The sequence below is a fragment of the Cyrtonyx montezumae genome, unplaced genomic scaffold (genome assembly GCF_038088225.1).
Source record: "Cyrtonyx montezumae isolate F1298 unplaced genomic scaffold, pur_monq_1.0 scaffold_16, whole genome shotgun sequence".
In the NCBI taxonomy this organism is placed as follows: Eukaryota; Metazoa; Chordata; class Aves; order Galliformes; family Odontophoridae; genus Cyrtonyx; species Cyrtonyx montezumae.
In genome coordinates, this window is record NW_027071892.1 from 7,642,832 (window position 1) to 7,666,412 (window position 23,581).

The window sequence follows — 23,581 nt, forward strand, 5'->3', positions numbered from 1 at the left end:
CAATGAAAAGCTCCCCAGAAATGATAGTGATTATTGATATAAATCATCATTAGAACACCAGCAAAAGGAATAAGCACAGAAGTAATTGTTACATTACTTCAGTACTGGTAATACATAGCTCCCATCCTCTCTGCTGACTTCACTCTGCAGGACAAATGACCCCAGCACTTCTTTCAGTCTGCCTTTATTTCATATAAGGAAGTTATGCTACTAGTGATTATTTATATCTAATCATTATTGATCTTTTATTGCTCTGTACTGCTAACCTTCAATGGCAAAGCTGTAATGAGAACCAGAACCACCTATTGCCATATCTTTTGAAAAACAGGACACTGCTCAGCACTTACACAACTAAGTATGAAGGTCACAGTGCATTCAAGAACTCAAGAGAGGCTGACTCTACCTGTCCAAGTACAAGGACCCTCTTAAATGCTTGCCAGCTAAGCCTGTATGTGTTTTCTATTAAGATTACAAAAGGCAGGGTCCCAAAAATACACTTTGAGGAAGGAATTAAGAGACTGTAAAGTAAGAGTTTAAAAGACGACCCCTCTCAGCTTTGGACCTAAGCAGCTTCAGATGTGTGTGCAGACAGCAAGCATCCACCATAAGGTAAATCCTTACTGTGCAAGTCTTACTCTAGCAATTCTCCCCTCAAAACATTTTTATACTGAATTCCTACTTGTTCAGCTTATGCATGAAAAAGGAATTTAGAATATGGCTTGTATTTGCTATTAACATATGTATGTATTTATATAGACATACATTTTATTTATTTGATGTTAATGGATCCCACCTGTTGCAGCATTTTTGGCACGGACAGCTGCAGCAAGCAAGCAAACCCTGCTCAAGCAAGCAGTTCTCTGTGCTCCATGCATGCACCCAGGGGAGCAAACAAGCAAAGACCATTAACCCGCCTGGTTTACATTAATTCTGAAATCCTGTCCTGTGCTTTGGTAAGCGTAATAGAGGTGAGCATGACCTCTGCTGCAATCACACGGAGGATTTAGGAGCTGCGGGTGTAATACACTCACTGAAATTAATAAAGAAAATGCAGCAGCAGGGGCAGCGTGCTCAACTGGATCCTGTCAGTCCTCATCAGGCTGCAGAGCAGTTCCTTAAAAGTGCAGCAAATAGGTCACCTAACGTCAACCCTGAACAACCAACACTTCATTACAGGCATAAATACTCCTGGAAATCAGAGCTGTACACTCGCGGCCACCTGGCCCAGCGGTGGCTACGCCAACACATCCCAGCTGAACCTCCTCCTCACCCTTCAGTTCAGCCTCCGTCCTCAAAAACACCCAGAAAAAGACCAAGAGCCCAACTGACCGGCAGCTGTTGTCCCCAGCGGTGTGAAAGGAGGCCTCAGCCCTGCGCAGGCCCAGGCGGACGAACGCGTGGTGCATGGTGAGCGCGACGTCGCTCAGGGTGTGCACGCCGTCGGGCTCGTCGTACACGTTCTCCCAGTAGGAGCGGAGGCCGGGGGTGCCGGGCGGGTAGTTGCCGTACAGGTAATAGTCCAACTGGCCGATTATCTCCTGGTTCACTACAGCTTCAAATTTGCGGGCAAAGAAAGTTGGCCTGGCAGTCTGCTGTGGTGAGGTGAAAGGAAAAGATGAGCTGAGGACGTGAACAGAACTTCCCCACAGCCAAAGAAGGCGTGAACGACAACAGTGCCATGCAATCACTCAGTGAAAATGTAGATGGTTCTGGCCTTGACGTGAGGCCCATCTGTGCACATCAGCCCGAGGCCTGCCCAGGGTGGTCAGCCCTACAGGAGTGCTCTGCCCTGGGCTCAGCATCACCCATTCAAATCACGTCTTTACCATCAGGAACAAATTCAACGACTGGCAAAGGCACGGGATCAGATCAGACCAAAGGGGAAGCACAGCAGAGCTTTCCACTATTTGGCTTCAAGTGCCCTCCCTGGCGGGTCCTCCACCACTGGGCTGTTTTGACTTGGTGGAGATTATGCCGAGGTGTTAAGAGAACGTTCTCCCATTGCACGAAGCCTCAAAGGAACAGGGTCATTACAGCCTGTAGCTCTCCTCAGCATGCTGTCATTACAAACAAGCACATCTTCCTGAATTTTCAGGCAGCACTGCATTCAAATGAGGTGAAAATGCTAAATCATTTTAGAGAATTAAAATGAAGGCAAATGAGGCATTATGGCTGTTACTAATATGTAGGATATGGAAAAAATCAAATTAAAAGAAACAGAACAGTTTAAGGAAAATCGTGTGTTGCACTGTTCTTCTGATAGAAAAGCATCCTTTGTTCCTTGGACGTGGGATTTTTGAGCACTGTACATTGTTTATTGGTGTGAAAATTGTTTTTGGAAGAGAGAAATATTGAGTGTGACAAACAGACAAATAAAATATCAGAAATTAATTTTTTTCCTGTCTACCTCTTAGGATGCATTTTATCCCTTTTGTCTGGGGACAGACAAAACAAATAATGCACAACTCCATCATTTCAGACGTCCAATTAAGTGGTCAAGTTGGTCAGTTATTTTGAAATAATGGCTGGGATAACCCTACAAGTCAACACGCATTCAGGTAAGTGTGCTTTTAAAACTCAGCCACAATTCCTCAGTCACTTTACAGATTACTCTGCAGGCAAATACTCTCACAGGTAACAGACACAATAGCGAGTGCAATGTGTGAACATGTCTTACAGAAAACAAAGCTGCAGCTGGCTATTTACACACTTCTTGCTAGTGAATAAAACAGAGAAGGGCCCACTCCCTGGTCCTAAGGGCAAGCAGTGTGAACCCTGCATCTGTATAGCTTGGACTATTCCCTACAGACAAAATGGACTCCTTTACCTGCACTGGCTATGGGAAACAACAACTGGCCTTTTCTCTTCAGCCATACTCAGTCAGTGCTGTTTGGCATGGGTCAAAAACACGTCACAAAGAATGCTAACATTTAAACGGTGTGTGTAGATCGCTGTGTGACAGTTCCTAGCCCACACCCTGGTCCTGCTGTAAACACAAGCAAAACAGTCACTGTAACTCAGGACAAAATAATGACAACTGTGCTGTCACCTGATTCATCTGAAACTGCACCAGACACAAGTTTCCTTCAAGTCTGGTTTCTACAGCAGTTATCATCATAGACATCAGAATTACTGCACAGTTTTGGGTTCCTTCCCTGCTGTCCATTCTTTGTATGTTTTCAGAAAAAAATCCTGCAGGCTTTGGAAGCCTCTTATTATTTATCTTAGTGCTTGAACACTGTGTGGGCCTCCTCAGAACGAACTCTCCAGGCCAGCCAGCAGCATCAGCCAGGTCCCACAGCTAGCTTCTAGCAAAGCAATGCACACATCTGGATGTCAAGAACATGAGACAGCAGCTGTGTGATTCCCAAACACCTGGCCGACAGGAACCAGTAAAATTTAGAGCGAATATAATCTGTGCAAGAAATGGCACAGATGACAGCATTACTTTTTCTCTGCAGGTGCCAACCACTTTGTGCCAGGAGCCACCTCCCACTGCCTTGCTCTGAAAGCTCTCCACATGCAGGAGGGATGGGGAAGGCACCCTACCCCTTCGTGTTAGCGATCTCTCAGAGCTTTTCTGCTCTGCACTTGACATGATTTCAGGTATACTACTGCATATGCACTGCTCAACTACCATCAGCTTTTAAAAATCCTTTGTTTTGCCTTGCTCACATTCAGACATGGGTTCTGATGTGCCAAGGAGTTCAAAAGTGCCTGAGATGGTTGAAAATTCTTTTGAGGATGTTCGTTTTCACTCTCAGACAGCACATGCTGAGGGCTCTCTGATCTCTTCCTCTGCAGCTTGCTTTGTGTCTCTGTGGGAACCACAAGTGAGACTTCTGGCACAGCGCGCTCATCCGAGGGACTCTCATCAGGAACAGTGTCAGAAGGTGCCTTTAACATTTATTCCAATGCTGAACATTCCCTCACTGCTCAGACTGTTGCTGTGGGTTGCTTTCCCAGTCTGGAGCACATCCACCTCTGCAGATTTTCATGAGCATTTTAAGTCTTCCTATTTATTCTGCACTGGAGACCTTCCTGGGACTGGAGTCCAGGACAGCAGAGCCCCTCCTAGATAACATCTCCTTTGCTCCTTTTTGACCGACCACTTGTGTCTCTGACTTCAACCATGTCTGGCAGGCAGCACAGCACAATGAAGAAAAGTGTCTGTTTTGGAGCAGTCACTTTTGTGCCACAGGGTAACACATTCCCCATCCCACACAAAGCCTGAACAAACATGCTTTATGCAGGGAGCCTCAAGAGCTGAAGGGACGGAACAGCAAATCTGGTGACCTTGGAACAAGCACTTGTTCATTCTCAGCAGAAGATACACAGGCCAGATACAGTCTTGAGAGGGAGTGCTCCCCTGAGCACAAGGATTTGCTCTCACATCTGCCTCGAGGATACTGTATCACAAAGGAACCCATTAAACTTCTTCAGGCAGTCCTGCCAAGCCTGCGTGACCAGAAGTTCCTAACTCTGGCCTCAAAATCATGAAGCAAATGGAAATATGATTGTTTTTAAGAATACAGTAATGAAGACTGATTTGCCTTGGGCTATGCAAGCCTCTAGTCAATTTTTTTAAGCTTTATTCCGAAGAAGAGAAATGTAACAATGTAAGTCGTGACCTCCGTGAAATCATGAAGGCACTCGAGATGGAACTTGAAAGAATAAAACAGCCCAACAGTGTGACAGCCAAGCTTCCCTCATTTCTAGCACAGCAGGTCCACCAATGCCATGAAGACCAAAGAGCAATCCTGGGGCCCAGCTGCACAGCAGTTGAGTCTCAGAAAGGCATTTTTTTTCTTCTCCTGAATTAAAGACAGTTGCATCCTCACGCCTCTTTTTCCTCCTTGCTTGGGTACACCTGCCCCCTGTGGTATCAGAAAAGAATGGTTCAGTTACCTGGAATCTGTGGAAGTCTGCTGGTTTGAAGTCATTGGGTGAACAGCCACACCAGTCAACAATGTGCTTGTACTGACACTTGCAACCGAGTTTTCGGTTCCAGTTTGTGATGCGCAGATTGTTGTCCACCATGGAGTCACAGTACAAGCTATTTTCCAGAACAGTGTGAAAGAAAGACTGAAAAAGAGACAAACCACATGAGCACGTTCAACGCTTTGTACTCTTTTCTCCTTTCACTGTAACCCATGGGCCTAAACTTAATGCAGTGATTTTTTTTTCCTTCAAAATGGAAGAAATGATTAATTCTACCATCTTGCTACGTACAAAAAGCACTCCATGCACACATTTTGTAGAGTGTGAAAAATTACAGTCTGCTGTGGTTGAGGCCACACCACAATGACATGGCACGGAATAACAGCAATGATCAATTTTGGGCATTGGGCTCCAGGAAAAGTATTAGTGCCAGCAATTATTTTACTCTTATTTCAGTTATATGGGTACTTCCAAGAAGTTCCTGTTATTTCTGTTCAGCAAGTTAGTCCTAATGGTCCAACAGGCTTACGACCATTTTTCTTAGCAATGTGTTGATGACAAATCTCAAACTGCTCCCTAAAACAATTCTCAAACCTTAGCCACCAACTTGGTTACTACGGAATATAAAGAAGTCTCTGCTCTTGCATGGGTCCGTGCACCTCCAACACCCTGAAATGCACTGCTGGTTGAATGGGCTTGCACAGAAATTCACAGCTCATCCCAGGCATTAGAAGGACGTTCTGCCTTCCGCAATTATGTCTGAAATCATAAGTCTTTATTTGCTGACTCAAGGCAGCAAGGAACTCCTATTGGGCTACCCTAATTATATCTCCATAATATCAGCTATTACATAAATCATGTGTAATGGGGACTGATATAGCAGGTTAACAGGTCAGTGAAGGCAGCGTGATTTTAAGAAGCCAGTCACGTATCTTGCAGAGGAAACCTTGTAGATACAAACTATGGAATATGATCAAATTTAGCTCTGTAAGAGACAATTTTAGGAGTAGCAACTTCTCTTTAAAATCAGCAACAGCAAGATCTATAAATAACCAGCATGACACTAGCATGGCTGGGCCCCCAAATAATCCCCCTACCCTTTTAATGTTAAATGACAGCCCAGTGAATATGGATTTTATGCTTGAACTGTTTGGTTAAACCCATAAAGGCATCCATTCTCATTCAAGCAGGAGGAAGAAAAAAAAGCCTTACCCAATTACCCACTGCCCTGTGTCCTCTCATAATGATACAGAAATTTCTCTGAGATAATGGATGAAAAGGTTATCGGAGTTGAGAGAAAAGGTGATTTTTAACAGAAATGGGATTAAAGCAGAATTATTCAACATGTGTGTGGAATAATAAACCCCTATCATAAGATGACAATCACTGCATTCCACTGTGAGTTAATAAGCCTAAATTTGCAAGATCAGTCTCATCAATCCTTCCCAGTGTTCAGGGGCTGGTGGCAAGGAGGAAAGCTGTCACCTTAAAAAGAGCTGTAAGGTGTTGCTGAGATGGCTGCACACCCAGGGAGCACAGCCCCACGCAATGGATCTGCGGGGTCAGCATTGCTGGGCTCAGCCTCTGCCTGGGGACCCCTGCCTGGGGACGCCGTGTGATCCCCTGACACAGTGCCACGTGTGACAGCCCAGCCTGCTGAGGGCCCCACCTGCAGCACTGGCAGCCAGAGCCCTCCCTGGGCGATGGAGATGGTCTGCAAGGATGCCTTCAAGCAGAACAATAAACAGTTTGTATTGTTTTTGTTTTTACACAAAAGGGAGGGGTAATAGTGAGCAAAGCTACTTAGGAAGACAATGTGCCAGCTCTAACAGCTCTCTGAGGCTCAGTGAAGGAGCAGCCCTCGTGGCAGATGGATTTTTGGTTGTTCAGTGATAGATTAATAGGCTTAAAAGTATAAAACAAAGCCACTCCTCGCAAAGATGTCCCACAGACGAACTACAGCAACAGATCTAATGCTGATGGACTTATTTAGCACAAGAGTAAAGTTCTCATAACCAAGTGCAGGATGACCCCAAGCCCACTGACATCACCAAAGCCCTGGCACTCCGTGGCCTTTGAGACACACACAGAAGTTGCCCTTTAGAGAACCGAGAGGGACTGCTCCGAACTCACCTCAGCAGGCAGCAGCGTGTAAGAATAAAACCTCTTCATCTTTGTTACGAGGTCGTCGTTGGAAAAAGTGACATACTCCACAAATTTCCTGTTGAGCAGAAACCAGTCCGACCCTCCATCCACAGCGATGCCCTCGGGGATCTTCCTGTCCCCCAGGCGCCACATGTGCGTGTCGCACTCCAGGAACAGCCGGTCCAGCCCCTGCTTCCTAATGAATCTGAGGGAATGCAAAACCACACATCCAAGCTTAGCTGTGTTTCGTTATTGGCCCTAGCTCTACAAATAAAATAAGTTCATAAGTTCATAAGTTCATAAGTTCATAAGGTTGGAAAGGACCTATAAGATCATCTAGTCCAACCATCCTCCTATCACTATCTCTACCCAACTACTAAATTAAGTCCTTTAGTAAGCTACTTTCTCAAAACAGGACCAAGAGGTCACTTGCTTATATTTCTGCTCTAGTCATAAATAACACAGAGAGGTTTAATAAATGATTAATCAGTTATATGTTCATATACAGGGAAAAGAACAACAGATTGCTTTTAAACATCATTTACACCTGCCGCTGTCTTAAGACAAAACTGTGCACATTACAGTGCCCCACGGCGTGAAACTCTGCAATGCTCATTAACTCTTTGCAAACCACTGGGGAACCACTGCAACGCAAAGTGGAACCACCACCAATCTGTGCCATCAGCTTCTCCAAATAAACACACTGCTTCTGGAAAACAGCAAACTGTACATAAAGGCAAAATGACCAATTACCTCGGCGTTATTATTCCGTGAATTTTTCTACAGGGGTATAGTTAATTAGGAAGAAATACAATTGCATTGCTCTAGAATGAGTATGTTCGCTCCATTTTCAAGTCTACAGGGAACAATGTTTTGTTTACTGCTGAACCATGGATATAAGGAGCAACCGCAGAACTACAGCGTTATGGAAATGAACTGAGACCAATATCATAAGAAAAAGGCGTTGGAAAATCTATCTGTGTTTGAAAACACTCTGGACTGGATACCCACACATCTGGGGACAGTGTGACACAGGTTTCTATTTGTTATTCCATTTTCAAAATAATTTCCACCAAAGGGAAGCAGGACTGCCATGAATTAGCTCGGGTTTACACACGGGGGCCGAGTGCGTTCACAAAGGCAAGTTGCTGTGCTGAACACATCCTGTGCATCCCAAGGAATAGCACGCAGGAGCTAACCAGGTTGCTTACAGGAACAAACACACGGGCTAATGGGCCAGGATCAGGGTCTCACTGGATTTAGGCACTGCCAGAGAGTGGGAGTTGCAGAACCTGGCTGTGGTGCCTGGCTTTGTACAGATGGTTGAGCACTGGAAGTTAAGAAAACACATGGGATTTAAACACACACTGCCCGTGGAAGGAAAAAAAAGCCCCAAAGCTCAGGAACAACAGCAGAGCTCTCTGGACTCCTGCATCCTGAAACACCAGTGTCTCTCCTTGTAGCCTAACTCCCTGGTTGAAGCGTCATTCTGTATCAATCAAAGAACCAAGAAAAAATTGGGAAAAATTAAGAAGCAGTGCATATTAATTTTCAAAAACACCAGAAATGACTGCAGGGTCAATCCTGAAGTCCTACTGATAGCTGTGTCCCTCTTCTGTTAACACAACCGTGCAAAGAATGTGTGGATGATGAGTGGCAAAATTTTTCTTTCCATGAACAAGTTTCTAATTTCATGTTCCATTATGAAGGATAATAGAAAAGTCTTGCAATTTTAATGCAGTGCTCTGGAATGTAATCTTCGAATTCAATATTTATGTAGTTATCTCCAAATCAAATATTAATGTGCCTGAAAGTTTGGTCATTTATTTATTTCCTTCAAAACTAAATACTCGTTTGAGTTAATTATTTTAAGAAAATAACAGAATTTTATCGACCATATTTAAACAGGATGTAAAGTTCTCTTCCATGAAGTCATTTCTTCCAACTGCTATCTCTACTGATTTATCATCTCGCATTCACATTTTCTAACAGAAGGGTTTTTGATTTCAACAGAAACCCCCAACCCATGAAAATGCCTGACCATTTCTAAACCCCTCCACTCCCAGCTATCTCAGCTGGCATTACAAGACAGGGTTTATAGTAACAAATCCCCAAAGACTTCAGCTTTACTGTCTGAAATTGGCAGTAGAAGAACACAGCCACGGTCAAACTGAATAAGTCCCAACAGCTCTAGACTCACAGCTTCATGTTTTCTGTAACAGTTTACCAGGCTCCCTTTTTTTGCAAGCATACACAGTTCTATGCTTTTTTAATGTCCTGGACAAGCAAATCTTGGCATATGGAGTGAAGAAAGACCATTCTTGGTAGCACAAATGTTTTCACAGTAAGCCTTAGTCCTAAAATCCTATTCAATAAGGTTATCAGAAGAAAGCTAAATGTGTGTTCCAACATCCATCTGCCAGCAACGCAATGTAGCCCAAGTGAAAAGCAGCAAAGTCTTTGGGGACCCACAAAAGCCAATCCTTTTGCTAATGCTTCTTGAGGAATGCTTCCCAGGAACATCAGGCTCTAAATAGCAGTAACAAACAAATAAGAAGGCATTTCTCAGAAGGCTCACTCAGCATGCTTCACACACAGTTATTACACCTAACACTGCAACATGCTAGCACAGCAGATGATCTCCTTTTGTCTGTGAAGTAGCAATTCATACAAGGGACTCTGAAGTTAGAGCTCTCCACTGGGCAATTGCTCCTCATCCATTTACGCTCCCTGGGAGCCAAGGGGACCCAGCTCAGCTCAGATCTGCCAGAGGCAAAGGGATCCTGACTGAAGATGCAGCAGGCTGTCCCAGCAAGCCCAGGCTGTGCTGCTGGCATGCGGAGTGCAGAGCTGCATACTAAAGTGGAAAAGGTGGAAGAGGCTTTCTTTTTCTCCATGCTCTGCTCCAGGATGACTGATGTTACTGGCTGCTCTGGCAAGAGCAATTCTGGCAATAAGGGAAAAGAGAGCTTACTCTAAGTATATTGGATGTTTCCTGAGGGAAAGCAAAAGGTGCCATTTGTATGCTGCGTAGGCCTTTCAAGGAATCAAAACCCCTCCAACGCTACAAACAGTTCATAAGGATTCTTCACTAGCCATCCAACAATGCTTGCAGCAGCCAGCTCTGAAAAGAAAGATAAGAGGGAGGGCAAAACCATAACCCTACTGATTTGTTTCTAGTCTAACGCTGCATTTATCAGTTCCTCACTACACTTACTGTAATTCTCAAACAGTGCTTTTTATAAAGGCATGCCAAGCTTCAGAGAAAGCAACAAAATGCAAAAGAAATGGTGATTTTTTCCCTTCTGTCTCTCTTTCTTGGGTTTTGTAGGACAGCTAGCAGATATCTTTTGAATGAATGCAAAAAAAAACCCAAACATTAGCAATAGCATTTCATTTCTCTCACTCAATGTGAGCAACTTCTGGTGCTTTCATCCTGAACTGCAGGTAACACTGCAGTTGCACTTGCCAGGACACACAGAGCTGTATCAGAGCACTGTTAGCCAAATGCAATGGAGATTGCCACCAGATGAAGACACATGACCTACCTCCTGATCTAAATGGACAAAAGGAGGAAAATAATGATATGAAAAGGGCCAACCAGAAGAAACTAAAATTAAGATAAAACTAGGGTTAAGAAAAAAGGATCCCATTTTACCGTAGTTCATATAAAGCTCCATCTAAGACATTTTATCCTTACTTCTAATTTATGCCTTAATCAGAAGCCCCCTGCTTCAAGGAGGCTGCATTCACTTTCAAGTACCTGCAAGCACTGTATGACAGCAATGCAGCTCGCCCGCTCAGCTCCCCAGCCAGGCTGCTGTGGATCTGAACAACACTGCTCCTGCCCTAACAGTACTGGGCTTCACAAGATTTCAGATTAATGTATTTATATTTCATTAAAAAAAAATAACAAAAAAAACCAACACTGGCTGCAGCACATTCTGTCACACCTCATACAGGTCGCTAACTGCCCGGACAGCTCATGATTGCAGTGTACTCTAGGAAACTGCTCTTTGTTGTATATTTAAATATTTATTAACTCATTTCAGACGAGAATCTACAATTGTGTAACACATGGAGCATTTGTAAGACATTTAGTACACACTCCTACAACATGCAGCTAAGCTCCTGCACTATGTTTACACTGCTAATAAATACTGCTGCAGTTACCTGCTGTCAGCAAAGACACCATAAGCCACTCTCCCCCTCTGAGCAGTTTTCTCCAAGTGGTGATGCACACTGTGGTGACACTAAGACCCCCACTACTGGGTGCCCTGCAAAAGCTTATGCTTCCGTCCTGCTGCCATCTGCTTTCCAAAGTCCACAATGAAGGAAACTTTCTTAAGGACCAGAAGTTACCAGGTTGCAATTTTTTTCTTATGAACAATGACTGAAAGAATATAATACAAGAGCAGGAAGAGCTCCTGCCAGCACAACAGGCAACTGGGTATGCACAAAGTGCACAATTCAGAACGTTGGCCTTTTGAAAAGATCAGGGAAAACTCTCAGTATAAAAAGAGAGAAGAAAAGAGGGGGAGAAAAAAACCCGTAACTGATGTGTTTAAATTGCAGCATCCTAAAATGCAAACATTACAATGTGAAAGGCAGAATTATTTATCTTCCTTTAATTCCTTCACTTTGAAAAAAAAATTAGGAACACAACACAGCCCTATCAATCCCTTAAGCTTTAGTGTGAATGCAGAAACAAACAAAACAAAAGGAGAAAGGGTGGATTTGCTTTACTTAGATTGGGCCTATTTCACAGGCGCATGCTGAACCCGTAAGTAAGCACACAAATCGAAACGCTTTTAAAGCTCTGCCCACTGCAATAACTGCTCAGAAGTTGTGCAGAACGTAGCTTTTCTAAAATTATCAGTGATGGTCATTTGTTCATCTCTGCCCTTCAAGAAAGGCTCTGGGCTGTGTGGAGCAGCAGCAGCACTGGCCTTGGGGGAGCAGGGTTCAGCTCAGAGCTGACAACACAGGTGATGTAGCCATGGAAAAGACACACAGTGCTAAGAGATGCAGTTAGTGGTGTGAGTTCCATCATCATTGGGTATCTTGAGACCAAACAGCTCTACTCAAAGGATTTCCCAATGCTCTGCATTACCAACATGGTTTCCAACACTCCTAGGGAGTTTTTAGTTCAGTGTGCAAGTAAATCTGCGTCAGACAACAGGTCTGCTGCCACGAACATTGGGCAATGTACAACTCAGATCACAGCATAGTATAAAAGCTACAGCATTTTGACTATTACGTTATACATGTCTCTTCTAAAGCAATGGCATCTTTGTGGAAATCAAACATCCATCAGGTTTAGGGTATTCCACAGGAGACGGGTTGTTCATGGCTGATGGATACAGGTTTTATCTGGCCATTATTCCATATCTATATGAACATAATTGGATTTTTCAAGCTTTATAATAGAGCCTCATACTCTACATAATTTATTTCTGCTTCTTCATATGCAATTTCCTCAGCCTATCCATTAATGCTTTAATCATATCTCATCTTTGCATGAGGTTCAGGAGACATTTCTCACGATACTTTTTTCTTGTCGACCTTTTCCTAAGAGTTAACTTGCTCTAGTTTTGAAAAAATCTTGTTTTCCATCTTCTGTAAATCTCTCAGAGGAATCTTAAAAAACCTTCATGCTTCTTAACATTTTGATGTTGTGGCTCAGAGAGCAAACTCCTCCAGTGTTCCAAAAATAAAAAAAATTCTAAAACTGCTTTTAGTGTAGGAAACTCGAGGAGCCTATTTCTGCAGTAATGACTCCACCAGGCATTGCCTTGTTTTGATACACTCCCATCCAGTCCCCTGTGAGAATAAAGCTCCGGAGGGGCTTTCAATGATTTGCCTTAGCATTTCCACCACTCCTCAATTCCAATGTCTCTTAAGAAACACTGGGACAGCTTTCACAAGGACAAAAACGTAACAGCTTGCTCTCATGATCTTGGAGTTTGCAACTCAAGTGTTCTTTCTGTTTTTTAATATAAAAATAATCAAAACATGGAGGAAACTGCAATGAAGAGAGAGCACGAAAATTCATCACACACAGACTCAGTGATATGAAAGCTGACGCTCTGCTGTCTGTCTCCAATAAATGTCAGATTTCTTCTTCCCTCATCTCCTCTTCTCCCCAGCACCCACACGACTGAGCATCCCCACCTGGGAGAGCTGCTGGGGCAGTGCAGCTGAGCTCTAAGTCAGCCTCATCCACATGCTGCTGCCGTCACAACTTGACAAAAGAGCATGAAAATGGGGATTTAAACTTTCCAAGTGATGTGGGAAAGTATGAGCTGCTTCTACATGGGTGTCCAAGCCGCCAAATCAGGCTATTCATCTCCGATTCTGTTTACCAGGGGGTAGAACAGGGCCAACACTATCTGACAAAAAAATGTTCCCTGCAATAGTAATGTTATAAAACGTCTCAGGATTTTGGATGAAAGGGCACAAATTTTATTACTTACACCACTGAAAAAAAAAGCGTGCAGCCCAATGTTCTTAGATAGCAATCAGATTTCTGATTACTTTACTGTAACACAATTTTCATCTTCCCACACCACTCCAAAAGTTATTGCAACTTTGAATCTTTTCACTTATTGCTTCTTCCTGAACTGGTGGACGATCTTGCTTGTATACTCTACCAAGATTAATAAAAACAAAAAAATCCCACTTTTTCCCATGTCAAAGCACATGGCTGCTTTTACTGCATCTTCCTATTATCTTTCATCTATTTGTTTCCTTTGTGTTGGCCATTTAGCACTGCTTTCAAAAACAGAACAGGAAAAAAAGCCCTACAGGGAGGCAAACAATCAAACTGCAAGTGAAGGCTTTAAGGCACCCCTATCACTTTCCATAAAGCAGTAAGGAACATATGAAAGTTAGCTGCAATGTCTACCATTTTTAAATGCACTCGTTGCACAGAAGGCGCACGTTGCTATTTCAGCTGCTACAGTTCACATGCAAGTGTGGGGCTGAGCTACTTGCAAGCAAAAAATAGATCTTCCCAGTCTGTGTGCTTCAGAATACTGAAGAGTTTGAAACGAAAATAACAAAAAAAAAAAAAAGAAAAAGAAAAAAGAAAAAGAAAAAAAAGCCTGGGAGTGAAATCTGAGCCAAATGAACCACCAAATAGTTGGTGTGAGCAGGAAGGTAAGTGGTTAAACTCGTCTGACAGCAGGGATAACAAATCCATATTTTCCCAGTATTAAAAAACAAACAACCAAAAAAACAACACAAGAAGAGAACCCAAGTTCCACCCAAACTGACAAACTTGTGGTGGCCTTTTCTTTAGCTACCTGTTTTCTGCTAGGATTTAACAGCATCCAACCTTTGCAGCATGCTTACAGCACTCCCAAATGACCAATGTTTGCTTCTGTTTGTTTGTTTTTTTTTGGGTTTTTTTTGAAGCCGTTTTCCTGCCTGCCATTGAAGATGTCACATTTCACCATCTCCATATTTTATTATGCATCATCCAGGTACTGTACTGTTCCTATTCCTAGTTCCTTGCACAACTACTGGCTTGTTCTTTCACTTCAGTAGTCTAAGACACTGAAAAGAGGAGAAAATGTCATGCCCACTAAGTGCTATGTAATGACTCCAGCCTCTGCATGCAATTTCACTTCATACATCTAGCTCTCTAAAGAAATAATGCTTCTCCAGCTGAGCTAAGGGAGCCATTTTCACATCCGTTCCCTTTTTTGAAGCTACTAAACGAAAATCAGAGTGATGCACTTTTTAATGACTTTGGCATAACTAAAAGAAAACTTCTCTCTACAAAAGGAAGCCTGCTTTGTCTCCTTATTTGGCAGTAAAACATGTACTGATTGTGAACATGGCCTGAATACAAAGCACACTGTAATTGAGCTGTATGAGCATTTCAGCTTTAAGATGGCACTTCTGATCTTTCTATCCTTGTTGAGTGATCCAAAGACTTAGAATTCAGAAAATATGCAGTGGTTTACAAAGCAGATTTAGTTGAAAGGCTTACTTTTTAGGAGTCATATTCACTCACAAATTAAAATAGAAAACTGCAGTGATTTTTATATGCTGAGCTCCTGAATTATTAGTTTACCAGGTTTTGAGAAAAACCACAGAACAGTGAAGTTATCATTGTACGTGGGGCACCGGTCAGCCTGCTGCAGCGTCCTCTCCCTTATCACAGCTTCAGACAGACATTTTAAAGAAAAATTCCTGATCAAGTCTGCTTTGAGACAGGATGTCCCTGGGGAAAGTTCTCTTCTGTTGCCCCATAAGTTGGAGATTGGCTTGTGTCTTAAATACAAAGTTGGCCTTGTTTTCCTTTTTCTCTTTTTTGGAGGCTGTAACATCTCTCTTCAGCTCTCATGGAGCTCCTGTTCATACCATTTGCCCCACTGAATACTTGTTTCCCATAGGGCTGTGACAAGGCAAAGTAACATTTATAGAACGACCAGACAAAGGATTTCCTGATTTCTGCCTACAGGGCTAAACCTCTAAATCTCACTGTTATGACCACAGCTTAGACATAAAATAAAAGTCATTTGGAAATGGTGCACCACATGGTCAGGGCAGACAGTACACTTAGACATGACAGAGTTACTGGAACACTAAAACTGAACGATCAGGCTGGAAATTCACCTACTATGCAAACAGGTCTAACTGTTTTTTGATCAGCTTCTGACACTCATGGAATTAACATTTACTGAATGCCAATATTACTCAGAGGCCTCTGCGGCTGCTGGCCTGAGTCCTGTCCCTTCAGATATCCTGGGCACGCAGGAGGGCAGCCAGCCTATCTCCCCTACAGAAATTCTGGGGAGCTGCCAAGGGGCGACGTGAAAGGATCCATTCATCCAGCAGCCAAGACCAGGAGTGCTTATGGGATTCATGGAGCACACAGACAGAGGACAGACTGAGGAAGCAGAACTTCACTCGTGTCCCACATGATTCTCTCTGATGCACAGAGAATTCTTGTTAGAAATCCAGGAGAAAAAATTCCAAAACTTGGTGACGTGTTGTAATGGGGTAAAAGGTATCTGATTGTTCATAGAGTCAAAGGGAACCACTGAACTAATAAATGGGTGGTTATTGCTTTGAGTAGAGGACAAGTGACACATTAACTCATTTTATTACATAATTAATACCAGATTTATGTGTTTAATTGATCTAAATTGCTCTAACCTAGCTGAAGTTAGCATGCCCCATCCAGCTTGATGCAGGCATGTCATAATTCATTAGCTACCTTCGTTAGCCAGCTCACAGAATTGGAGAAGAGACTCAGGTGTGCCAGACAGGCAGAAAGGCTGAGACTGACTGCATCTCCCTGGATGCTGCTCCTTCCTCCTTTGCCCAGCACCAATGCTGACCACTGCTGCCAGCAGAGCTGAGCCTGCCAATCACTCTGACACTGCATTTCCCAGACTGGAGAATCTCCTGTGAAAACTATTGATGCTAATTTAAATACTATTCCTCGCAGTATTTTTTTCTACTACCTGCTACAGAACGTCAGCACGCACAAGATGAATGCTCACAAGGACTCCATTCAAACCACAACATGACAGAATTGATAAACCCAATGACAAGAGCAACAACTGTCAAGAACAGAAACCTGTGAGCTATTCTACCCACCTTCAGCACTGAACACGCAACGTGATGTCTCACATTCTCTCTACACATTATCTGAACTCAGCCTTACAGCACACCTGACATTTTACAGAATAAAGAGATCACCTGCTGACCCAGGCAGAATAAAACATTATTTTCAGGTGCAAAGCTACTGGGACTCAGCATACGGAGTTGCTGGAACTGACATAGGATTGGTGCTATACTATGAAAATGCCAAGAATATGGAAAAGAAGAGCACCACAATCAGATGGTAAAGCCTTTCCAGCTGCAGGTGCCATTTAAAGCTCTGGAAACATGGTGCATGGTCACTGCAGCTCCCTGAATGCACAAAGCTGATGTGCTGTGGGCAAAAGCACATCTGCTTTCCTCCTGGACCCCTGCAGGGTGGATGAAGAGGGACACTGCTCTGAGGTCTTCAAATCACAGGGATCCCAGTAATCCCAGTTATCACTCCCAGCTCTGCTAGAACGTGCAGGCTGGCACAGAGCTCAGAGACTTGCTGCCTTCAGACCCCTTCAGAAGTTTTACTGTCTGTAAGAGTGATCAGCAAGGGGTTGTGCAGACTTGGAACAAGTATTTCTGATTAATTCCTCCTTCACAGGCATTCCCAGCCCGTGAAATGACAGGGTTTCTGGAGTTTCAGAACAGTCTGAGATGCCTGCTTGGGCAGAGCCTGTGATACCAGCCATTTCTGAGAAATGAGTTAGAAAGTGGTCATTTTCATATGTAAATACTGCTTACTGTAGAAGTAGTGGAGATGAAAACAAAGGAAAACCTCATACACACACCTCCTCCACAAGTACCACTCCTGAAAAAGCCATCCATGGTAGCCCTGGAGCAGAGAGCAAGCACTGACCACTTCACTCCTCCTTCCCTACAAAAGCATCTTTACATCTGAGCATCAGGAGGAGCCACCCTGGAACAACAACCATTGAGGGGATCCTCCTCACCCACTTCTCTTCGCTGGAGCAGGGATTTCTCCACTCAGGTGGCACCAAAGAGCAGTCGCTATGCAGAAGCCCAGTGCTGCAGGTGCAGCAGCAGAGGAAAGGCTGGCTTACCTTGCGTTGTCCCTTCCATGTGACTTCAAGAAGTTCATATCTCGGTATCTGGACAGGAATGCCACGAGCTGGTCATTTGTTCTGTGAGAGAAAGAACAGAAGATGTACAGTCACGTGGCAAAAAGTGCCATCTTTAGAGTGGTTTATGTACTTCTTGTTCCCATTTGGAGACCCTCTGCAGAATGAAGCAGTTACTGAAAAACTTAAATCATGCTGCTAAGCTCCACTGTCCTCCTCTCTACTCAGCACAGTGTGCTCGGAAAGAAGCATTATTATGTCTTGAAAAGAAAAAATCCCATCAAATCTTGGCAGATGTTTTCAGTACTGGAACAGAGCACACATTGAGAAATACTGCTCAGTACTTTTCAAGTATGAAAATCCAGCTGTGAGACAGCAGGACTGACTGATAGTTCCCTTTTACATGCTTAGCTAGATCTGGCTCAGGGAATTCGGTCAAGTATCTATCGGCATTTTCTTTGTTTCAGTCTTTGTAAATAGACCAAGGTTGTAATGCAGAAAGCAGGAGAACTTGTTTGTGAAAATCCCAATAAAATGAATAGGCACAAAGGAACTTAGAAGGTGATTTCCAGTTCATACAACTGGCAGCTTGGCACTGGTACTTGCAGAATTTCTGCTGACGTGTCCAAGATTGTATTTACGCATGGCAGCTTTCATGGTCTGGTTATTTCTTTAACAATGGAGCAGAAATGTTCTCTGTTTACCTAGGTCAGCATATATTAGGAAAAGTGAACAAATCATATTAAAAAGATCTTCACCTTCTGATTTGCATTCAGAAACTCATTATAGGCTCAACAGCTGCTAAGCCAATGGTCTGTAATGAACTTGACAGCAGAAAAATTAAGATAAACCAGCTGTCAGTAGCACTGCACCTTGAAAACATTTTATTCATATAAGCCCTAGAAAATCAAGTGAAACAGGATTATTGTACCACATGCATTTAACTTCTGGGGTCAGGCTGCAACAACTCAAGTGTTATCAGACTAGTAACCTATTTCCATATCTCAAAAACCCAGTTTCTTGTTGTCATAAATACCATTTCATCACTGCACTTAGGAGTACAGAACAAGTTAGCCATTGATTTTATCTGGACCAAATGGAGATTCCTTCCATCCACTGGCCTGTGTGACCAGGCTGAGCAGCCTTAGACCCTCCTCCTATGCTCACTCATGTAAACTTTAATACCTCCCAGGGTCAGGCTCTGCAGCTCAATTTGGCAACCTCAGAAAACTGCTTTCTGTATAGTAAGCTGTGCATATTTTCACATTTGCTGCTCCAGTGATTCTCCATCTTACTGGGATGAATAGGCATTTAGTGAATTTACTTAGCAATGCTTCCACATGAAATGGTTTCAATGGCTGACATCTTTGGGTGAGTTTCTAGGCAAAAGCTGGCACACAAAGATGATCTTCAGAAATATAACAAAGTTTGGAAGTGTTTGAGTTTTAATTTTCTTACAGGACAAAAATTAAATCAACTAAAGCAATGACCCACACCACTCAATGAATCACATTTAGGGACTGCTCACCAATCTATAGTGTGCAATTCAACGGAGCTCTGTTGAATGCATTTGGGCTCAGGGCTGTCGTATGAGCTTTTTAATCATTTCCACTTTTTAGATACTTCTTATAAAAGCCCATTTGCTTTTTAGCTCTCCAAAAAATTAATGATTGATGACTTTCCACTCTTTGAAAACACTGGTGGCACAATGGTCCTACTTTCTATAAAAGATATTTTTTTTTTTTTAGAAAAAGCTCCGTATCGGATTTTACTCTTTGTCATTTAAGTATGCTTCTTTTCATGTATTGACAACATGGAAATAAAACATCACATTTCCATTTGGTAAAACACTCCCGTTATTTGACATTCAGATTCCTGCAGTCAACCAATTCTTTGCTCAGTATGGGAGCACACTGAATTTCTATTAAGCTTTCATTCAAACCACTTCTTCTGGCCCTGACACCATGAGGACGCTGCACACCACCTCTGAGTTATTCCATTGCACCACATTATAAAGAAAACAGAAGGTATTCGACACCCCATAGATGCTCTTCTTGGTGTGCAGGGGCAGCGCTGTCACAGAGCTGCTGGTTATTTACAGCACCTCCAGCACTGACAAATCCTGAAGGCATGAGCTTGTGCTTAATCTGAGTGAGGCAATGGAAGGCTAAGAGTTCCAACCACAGACATCACTGGGAGCAACATCATCAGCACAATGCCAAATTAATTTCTGCTCTAACTCCATGCATTTCAGGGCAATTCACTGAGCACAAACCTGGAAAAAAAATAAAACAAACAACCCTCACTAACCACCACAGTGTAACAGAAAGCAACAAGAGCTGCACATTTCTTTTATTTCCTTCCCAGGGAGGAAATCAGAAAGTCATGGGGATAAGGGAGACTAGTTTGTGCTAATTTGCACGCTAATACACATATTACATTTCAATCAGTCTCCCCAGTGTGTAGCAGCACAAATACAAATGTAGGAAGAAGTCTTTCCAGAGTCGGTGTGTGAGGCTGCAGGTGGCGAATGCACCACAGCTCCCACTTTCATTTCCTTTTGTTATTGTTAATTTGGAGGGTGAGGTGTCAGGGAAAAGGATTATTTAACTGCGTACCCGTGTGGTTAGTGGGGAGAGGGGGTGATGTGGGAATAGAGGAGGGGAGAAGAAATGTGCTCAGTGACAGGTGTGTGGCATGCAGAGCGAGACGTGAAACTGAACCGCTCGTGAATTCAGACTGTGGAGAGAGACTCTATGGGGTGTCCATGAAAAGGAGACAAGTGGAGAAGAATGAAGAGGAAACAGAGCAGATCTGAAGTCACTGATGGAGATTTAGTGTCATGCAAAAGCTGGACTTTCAGCTAGAATGGTGGGATCCACCAGATCCATCCACACTCAGCTCAGAGGATGGATGCAGCCCTGGAGAGCCACAGCTGAGCTCCTCTGCTGGGCTCAGCGAGGGTTAGGACCAGCACCAGGGTTAGGGGTCAAAAGAGAGAGGTGAGATGTGCAGCAGCACTGGAGCTCAGAGAGACTGCCAAAGGAAAGGAAAGCAAAGCAAAGCCAGCCACTGGCATTTTCTCACGAGTATTGGTGCTCAGGTGTCCCAAGCTGTAAGCAGTCACTAGGGTCTCAAGCACACATACATGCTTAGCACCGCAGTAAATTCAGAACATGGCATGAGCACTGGGAAATGAACTGGAAAATGGGAAAGAAACCCAGTGACTTAGTGCTGGCACTGTCTGGAGGCCAACCTGCCCAGGGGCAGTATGAGCACTCCCCCATGCATGGCCGCAGTGCAGTGCTGCGCAGAACAAAGGGCAGTGCTGGTTTTAAACAAATCTTCCCAGTCCTGGTGACTAATCCAAGCAAACAGCAAAGATACCCTTAGTTTACAGCTGTGAAAATAGATTAAGAAAAGTCTTTGGTGAATCTGAGAAAAGGAAAACAAGCAATTGTTACGTTTGGACAACAGTGAAGGCTAACATAAATGTCCTTGATTCAGCAAAGTGCTTTAACACTTGGACAACTCAAAGGATGTAAAGAATAGCATCCACTTCAATGGTCTACACACAAGCCAAAACTTGCACAACTGCTTAACAACATGACTTACGTTAGATCAAACCTTCAGAATGTTTTGGCAGCATACCTGTACAGGAACAATACAGTTTGATCCTGTGTAGGAATCAGATGAACAAAAGAGCAACTGCTGTACAGAAGTACAGCGGTTCCTGGGCAGTGCCTGCCCAGGCTGAAGTGGAGATTAACAACAGCCTCAACACTGACTGCGTGGGAATGGTCCGCTCACACATGGCTCTGTGTGCTGGGCTACCAGCACCAGCCACTCACACAGCTCTCACACAGAATCACCAGATCATAGGGGTTGGAAGGGACCTCTGGAGATTACTGAGTCCAAACAGGTTCCTTACAGGAGGTGACCTATTTTTCTCCCTGCATATGTCAGAGCATTAGTGCCATTCTGACCACAGACAATCCATCTATCCTGCACTATAACTTGCTATTTCTAACTTTAATTTTGAGAGCAATCAGTGTTTAGAAATAACTGCAATAACAGCAGAAACAATTAAGCTTTAAGTTAGTGAGTATGCCAAGGCCCATTTGGAAACACTGTGGTGATACCAGAACAACGTTTATCATACGTAATTGTTACTGACATTCATGGCACTCATAACTCACATGGTATTTCACAATACATACACTCACAAACGGAAATGTTTCCTGACCTGGTAAGCCTACAGGATAGGAAAAATATTATAAACATTATTAAAGACTAAGGCCACAGTCCTCAACAGAAAGGAATACACATCTCAACATGCTGAACAGAAGAGGCACTGGCTGAACTTCGTGCAACACTGTGTTGAGAGTTGGCTGCAAAACTGCTCAGATCAGCCTACCAAGTCAGTGAAAACAGAGATCGAATCCCCTAATACTGGCTGCCAGCTCCACACCCAGGGAAAACGCTGTTCCAACTCCTCGCCTAGAAATCAGCTCATGAGACTCCCTGGTATGGAGGGGAAAAAGACTTCAGAGAATAAAACTTAGTAGATTGGGCAAGCCCATCAACCCAGAGTTAAACATGACATGGCTTCTTAGTTAATGCCCCTATGCCTTTCAGTGTTCGAGAGGCATTTGGATAATGCCCAACCCAAATGGATTATTGATAACTAACTTTTGGTTAGCCCTGAATTGTTCAGACCATTGGACAAGATGTCTGCAAAGGCCCCTTTCAGCTATTCTCAACATGGAGGCATGCACACAAGCCTTGAAGTTGAAGGGAGCATTTGATTTTGCTGCCCTCTTTTCAATGAATTCTAATGACTGTGATCAAGCTCATTGATTTGAATAATTAATTTAATTTTACATGGTGCATCCTTGTGAAACATTAGGATAAGCTGTGGCTGCCAACAGCAGAGGTCATCACCCCATCACCGTGCTATCCTGGGCGCTCTGCCTTGCTGCTCTCTCCCTTACACACAGGGTAAGATGGGATGAAGAATAGCTCAAAACTCTCCCCCCTCACCCATGCATCTGTGCCTGTAAAGATGCCTGAGCAGTGGGGTTGGGTGCAGTCTTGCCGCTCCACTGAGGGACCAGGCAGCAATGCTTACAGCAAAATGATAAAACCACATGGATGCAAGCAGAACAATTTAAAAAGCTGCTTCCTGTTGTAGGGTTCAGTTTTGGGACCCTGAACACCCAGTCTGGCCACCACATGGTGCTGCTAACCCACCCCTCTCCCCAGCTCCAGCACTGCCTTTGCAAGGAGAGATTCCAGAGGATCTGGCAGCATCAAGGAGAGATGATGCTGCTGTCTAAAAACACAGGGGAAGGCTATACTTAGCCCTCGCTATCTGCCACAGAACAAATATTAGCGTTTGCTCAGAGAAGCTGATTCCCCTAAGAGCAGTCATTCATAAAACATAGCATAAAAATGAGAGTGACAGAGGGGATTTCAGAGGCCAACTGCATGTGGAAGGCTGCAGGTGACTATTAACACCTCTGCTTTTTCAGCAACGTTGTCTTTAGTAGTTTGTTTTGTCTTTCAAGCTGTGTTTAGCAGAGGAGCAAGTGGAGGAGAAGCAGCAGGCCTGGCTGCAAAACACAAGAGCTGAGCAGGACCTGCTGCGTTCGGGTGCTCCAGGTGCCAGGCAGTCACAGCTTGGCCACTGCTGGGTGACCCCCCAGGATCCTTATGAGTAACACAATCACCTTTACAGTGCTTTCAATTACTGCTTCGCATTCAACCACTGTATGTCTCCTGCAGAAAAGAACTAACAG

At 43.6% G+C, this 23,581-nt stretch overlaps 1 protein-coding gene across 2 annotated transcripts in view; it reads right to left on the reverse strand.

The window, feature by feature from the left end:
- XYLT1 (xylosyltransferase 1) overlaps positions 1–23,581 on the reverse strand; it is a 145,859-nt gene that overhangs the window by 17,229 nt on the left and 105,049 nt on the right. The window contains exons 5-8 of one of the 2 annotated variants that reach the window (XM_065732627.1): positions 17,763–17,843; positions 7,075–7,291; positions 4,909–5,085; positions 1,330–1,589 (exon numbers count right to left, since the gene is read on the reverse strand). In XM_065732627.1, coding sequence (XP_065588699.1) covers positions 1,330–1,589; positions 4,909–5,085; positions 7,075–7,291; positions 17,763–17,843 — 735 coding nt within the window. Of the gene's footprint in view, positions 1–1,329; positions 1,593–4,908; positions 5,086–7,074; positions 7,292–17,762; positions 17,844–23,581 lie in introns of both variants that reach the window. The other variant, XM_065732626.1, reaches the window with a different exon arrangement.